General features: G+C 45.1%; 1 protein-coding gene across 1 annotated transcript in view; it reads left to right on the top strand.

The window, feature by feature from the left end:
• The window catches only part of LOC311102016 (glutamate receptor 4-like), a gene marked incomplete at its 5' end in the record, with an annotated part of 129,655 nt that overhangs the window by 12,484 nt on the left and 111,171 nt on the right, over positions 1 to 6,000 (top strand). Inside the window, one exon of the mRNA XM_084143237.1 lies at positions 70 to 227. Within this exon, the coding sequence (XP_083999363.1) occupies positions 70 to 227 (158 nt within the window). The remainder of the gene's footprint in view (positions 1 to 69; positions 228 to 6,000) is intronic.

The following is a 6,000-nucleotide window of genomic DNA, read 5'->3' as shown; positions in this document are numbered from 1 at the left end:
GACCCAGTTTGGTAAACCCTGTGCCAATGAAGCACAGTTCAAAACCACTCTCTTTCTCCTCATCTATAGGTGGTCATTTATCAGGAACACAGATCAGGAGTACACAGCGTTTCGATTGGCTATCTTCCTGCACAACACCAGCCCCAATGCCACGGAGGCTCCTTTCAACCTGGTACCCCACGTCGACAACATCGAGACAGCTAACAGCTTCGCCGTCACAAATGCCTGTGAGTACTACCAGATAAGAGTTTGTGTATGTGTCTGTGTGTGCGTGTGTGCACTCAAACCTTGTACCACACACAGAGTGGCAGCTGTCAATCAAAGAGTTAGAGGTGTATATGAGGCTATCATTCACTATAGGAGGAGGAGGGGCAAGGGGTTGCTGTGTCAGCTTAGCTTGAGAACATGGCTGGTCTGTGTCTACAATGAGATGAGGGAGGTCTATGTGATGTCATCAACGTCCAGATCCCTCAGGAAGTACATCTGCACTGGGAACCTAATGGAATCACATGGATCTCCTCTTGGTAAATGGAACTGAATGGAACTATTGAAACAGCCGGTTTCCATTGGACTTCCTGGTCTTTCTTATGAGATAATCTCTGTCTAAACCTTCTTTAAATCATCCCAGAGTTGTGTGTCATATTGAGGCCCAATAACTTGTTTTCTACGGTTGAGCCAGGCCAATTCCCGTCATGTTGAATTTGGCCCAAGGACTAAAGCTCTGTGGTTGATTTGGCAAATTGAAGCAAGAGTAACAGGGGGAAATGAAAAGACACTAGCACTTACTGGCTTGGAATACATTATCGAAAAAGGCAATGGGGGAAGAAAATTAAGTGTGGTTGTGTTTGTGTATGTGTTGAATAAGGATGTTGCTGCTTTCTTATCAAGACCAAATTTGTCAAAGTCATCCTCAACTACCCTCTCTCGAAAGCTGCTACTGCTGAGGGCAGCTTTGTTATTTCTATACGAAGAACTGTTGGTGACTTTCCTCTGACTATAGAAGGCTGTGACTTGGCCAGCCTGATCACTAGAAATAGACTTCAATTTCAGACGTTTCAAAAGGTCCTGAGGACGTTGATATATGCCTTCCTCGGCGCTCACAAAACAAACAAAAAACTTGTAATGCTCGGAGAGGGAGCACGCTGCTTAGACAACCGCGCCACTGTAGTTTACTATGATCTAGCAAGTCGCGAGAATACTGTGAATATACCTGATGGTAATAGTGCGTTGTTTGTCATTATTTAGTTTTAAGCCTTCCCCAAACCATAGCCCTAACCTTAACCACTTGGAATTAATACCTAAACTTTACTAGTGATGGGGTAAAAAATCGATACAGTTACATATCAGGATATTATTTTTGATTGATATATCATATCGTTTTGACGATATCGCAAGTTTTATTTCCCTGACTGATTAAAACTTGTTTTTTCATGTTCTCTCTTGTCTCTCTGCAGCAGGCATATAGTGAGCAATATGTTTGGAACATCGAATCGAAATAAAATCACAGTATCGAGTCGCAATACATATAGAATTGTGAGAATCGCAATATATAGCGAATCGGCACCTAAGTATCATGATAATGACATATCGTGAGGTCGCTGGCAATTCCCAGCCCTAAACTTAACCCTTTGAGTTGTTTCTATTTTAACCCTATATCCATGCAGAATTAACCCTGTAGCCACGTAGAATTAATGCAGAAGAAAATAGATGTTCAATTAATATGTTGAATTTCAAAGGGAAACTATGAGATCTTGTTGGACTGGGCTGCCATAGTGTACCCAGTGGTGTTGATATGAAACAAGTACTGTTGGGGACTCTGTGTGATAAAACAGAGTTGATTGGTATCACTCACTCTCTCTCTCTCTCTCTCTCTCTCTCTCTCTCTCTCTCTCTCTCTCTCTCTCTCTCTCTCTCTTTCTCTCTCTCTCTCTCTCTCTCAATTCAATTTCAATTTCAATTTCAATTTAAGGGCTTTATTGGCATGGGAAACGTCTGTTAACATTGCCAAAGCAAGTGAAGTTGATAGTAAACAAAAGTGAAATAAACAATACATATTAACAGTAAACATTACACTCAGAAGTTTCAAAAGAATAAAGACATTTTAAATGTCATCTCTCTCTCTCTCTCTCTCTCTCTCTCTCTCTCTCTCTCTCTCTCTCTCTCTCTCTCTCTCTCTCTCTCTCTCTCTCTCTCTCTCTCTCTCTCTCTCTCTCTCTCTCTCTCTCTCTCTCTCTCTCTCTTTCTCTCTCGCTCAGACTGTGTGAAAGCTGGATAGTTACAGACTAGTGTTGCACGGTATACTGAAACTTCGGTACTTTTTTGATGCAAGAACATGACAAAACGGTTCAGTACTAGAATTTTTGTTACTTTCGGTAATTCTATCAAATGTGTCTTGCGTCATCTACTGATTGATGTACCCTTATAGCGCGAGTACACAGAGCTGATGTCCCTTTATAGCAGAGTACACTGAGCTGATGTCCCCTAATAGCGCGAGTACACCGAGCTGATGTCCCCTTATAGCGCGAGTAAACCGAGCCGATGTCCCCTTATAACGCGAGTACACCGAGCTGATGTCCCCTTATAGCGCGAGTACACCGAGCTGATGTCCCCTTATAGCGCGAGTACACCGAGCCGATGTCCCCTTATAACGCGAGTACATCGAGCTGATGTCCCCTTATAGCGCTAGTACACCGGGCTGATGTCCCCTTATAACGCGAGTACACCGAGCCGATGTCCCCTTATGGCGCGAGTACACCGAGCCGATGTCCCCTTATAGCGCGAGTACACCAAGCCGATGTCCCCTTATAGCGCGAGTACACCGAGCTGATGTCCCCTTATAGCGCGAGTACACCAAGCCGATGTCCCCTTATAGCACGAGTACACCGGGCTGATGTCCCCTTATAACGCGAGTACACCGGGCTGATGTCCCCTTATAACGCGAGTACACTGAGCCGATGTCCCCTTATAGCGCGAGTACACCGAGCCAATGTCCCCTTATAACGCGAGTACACTGAGCCGATGTCCCCTTATAGCGCGAGTACACCGAGCCAATGTCCCCTTATAGCGCGAGTACACCGAGCCGATGTCCCCTTATAGCGCCAGTACACCAAGCCGATGTCCCCTTATAGCGTGAGTACACCGAGCTGATCTCCCCTTATAGCCTGAGTACACCGAGCCGATGTCCCCTTATAGCCCGAGTACACCGGGCTGATGTCCCCTTATAGCGTGAGTACACCGAGCTGATGTCCCCTTATAGCCTGAGTACACCGAGCCGATGTCCCCTTATAGCTTGAGGACACCGTGTCTGCGCCACACGGCATGTAGAAATGTTGCAACTGTTAATTACTGTACACAAAACAATGTCCATTACAGGCTAGAACACTTTACAATGCAAGAAGGTACAGGTAGCTTCCAGCTTTGTTGGCTAACTTTCCTTGCTAGTTTACAGCTGAAGCTAACACCAATTTAGTTTCGAATTGTACCCATAAATGTTGGTAGTAATAATAGTAATGTTGTTGTAGTTGATAACAAGACAAAGAAAGTGAGCAGAAGGGTCACAGTCTGAGTGCAAAATACTTCCACTGAAATTATTCTTTAGAGTGATGACTCCAGCGAAGCATTCAGAACCATGAGAGAGCCATAAATCATTTCCGCACTGTGCTCTCCAGAAGTTGACGCCAGTAGAAATAGAATGAGACTCTTGAAAAAAACATAAATCGGTTTAAAGCTGTTTGGCGAATAATAATAAGGCTTTGCGCTTTACTTTATTTCCAGCATTGAGTCAGTCACGTCTCTCCTGTCTCTCTCACTGTGTGTGATTGACGTCATTAGGTCTTAAAGAGGTCTTGTAAAATAATAGATTGCTTCTTCTATGCAAATGTCCCAAATAGAAAGGAAACAGATTGTTTGTCATCTGTAGGCCCATGAAATCAGCCAAAAGAAAGCTCAATAACTCAGTGCATTCATATATGCATTCACCTGTACTGTGAATAGACCTAGGCTATCTTGATTTACCCAGTTTATCAATAGATATTTACCATTCAAATAAATGATTACAATTATGTTGTTTTGTAGTTAGATTGGTAAAAACAAAGTCAAAGTGATTTTATAATTGTATAATTGATTAATTAATGCATATGTGGCTGTCTCTGAAAAATTGACATCAAACATTTCAAATGTAATGATATTGAAGTAAAAAGATCGGTCTCGTTTTGGTATCGTTTTGGTATTGAGTACCGTGATGGTTTCGAGTAGCGTGATACAGAACCTGGTATCGGTATCGAATTCAAAATTCTGGTATTGTGACGACACTATTACAGACCTGTGTCATACTGTGTGCTGTCCTGGGCTGGGCTGGGTATGGGCTTGGCTGTGGTGTGTGTATGTGTGTGTGTGTATGTGTGTGTGTGTGTTTGTACGTGTGTATGTGTGTGTGTGTGTGTGTGTGTGCATGTGTGTGTGTGTGAGTGTGTGTGTGTGTGTGAATGTGTGTGTGCATGTGTGTGTGTTTGTGTGTGTGTGAGTGTGTGTGTGTGAATGTGTGTGTGTATGTGTATGTGCGTGTGTGTGTGTGTGTGTGTGTGTGTGTGTGTATGTGCGTGTGTGAGGGAGGGAGGTTAAAACAGGTGTCCCACTGGAGATGAACTGTGTCAGTAGTAACCGGGGCTCTGGGCCTGTTCTTAGTCTTAATGTTCCGCACTGATGAACCTGTGTGTGTGTACGTGTGTATCAAGTGAGTGAGCATGTGTGTAGCGCAGCAGTGGTGGATTAGTGTCTTATTGTCTATTTATCTCTATCTCTCTCTCTCTCTCTCTTTCTCTCTCTCTGTGGGAGATGTGAGGCGGAAGATGTCTGGAGTTTAAGTTAATAAGATTTAGTGTCAGTCCACTTTAGATAGGGAGGATACATTGGTAGATGGCAGAAAAGATGACAGGATCTCTGTCTAGTTACAGTAACAGGGTGTCTCTCCAGTCACAGTAACAGGGTCTCTCTCCAGTCACAGTAACAGGGTCTCTCTCTCCAGACAGGGTCTCTCTCCAGTCACAGTAACAGGGTCTCTCTCCAGTCACAGTAACAGGGTCTCTCTCTCCAGACAGGGTCTCTCTCCAGTCACAGTAACAGGGTCTCTCTCCAGTCACAGTAACAGGGTCTCTCTCCAGTCACAGTAACAGGGTCTCTCTCCAGTCACAGTAACAGGGTCTCTCTCTCCAGACAGGGTCTCTCTCCAGTCACAGTAACAGGGTCTCTCTCCAGTCACAGTAACAGGGTCTCTCTCTCCAGACAGGGTCTCTCTCCAGTCACAGTAACAGGGTCTCTCTCCAGTCACAGTAACAGGGTCTCTCTCCAGTCACAGTAACAGGGTCTCTCTCCAGTCACAGTAACAGGGTCTCTCTCTCCAGACAGGGTCTCTCTCCAGTCACAGTAACAGGGTCTCTCTCCAGTCACAGTAACAGGGTCTCTCTCCAGTCACAGTAACAGGGTCTCTCTCCAGTCACAATAACAGGGTCTCTCTCCAGTCACAGTAACAGGGTCTCTCTCTCCAGACAGGGTCTCTCTCCAGTCACAGTAACAGGGTCTCTCTCCAGTCACAGTAACAGGGTCTCTCTCTCCAGACAGGGTCTCTCTCCAGTCACAGTAACAGGGTCTCTCTCCAGTCACAGTAACAGGGTCTCTCTCCAGTCACAGTAACAGGGTCTCTCTCTCCAGACAGGGTCTCTCTCCAGTCACAGTAACAGGGTCTCTCTCCAGTCGTTCCCTCTGTGCGCCTCATGTCTCATGCTGATGGATGGTACACGCACGCATACACACACACACATACACATACACACACATACACGCATGCACACACACACACACACACACACAGACACACATACACACACGTTTGTTTTACTATCCTTGTGTGGACCAATCCTAAACCTAACCCTAACTCCTAACCCTAAGCCTAACCCTTAACACCTATTGTCACGGTTTCGGCCGAGGCTGCCTCTCTTCCTTGCT

Source organism: Coregonus lavaretus (genome assembly GCF_964263955.1).
Source record: "Coregonus lavaretus genome assembly, chromosome: 26".
In the NCBI taxonomy this organism is placed as follows: domain Eukaryota; kingdom Metazoa; phylum Chordata; class Actinopteri; order Salmoniformes; family Salmonidae; genus Coregonus; species Coregonus lavaretus.
This window is presented reverse-complemented; position numbering and strand designations above follow the sequence as displayed.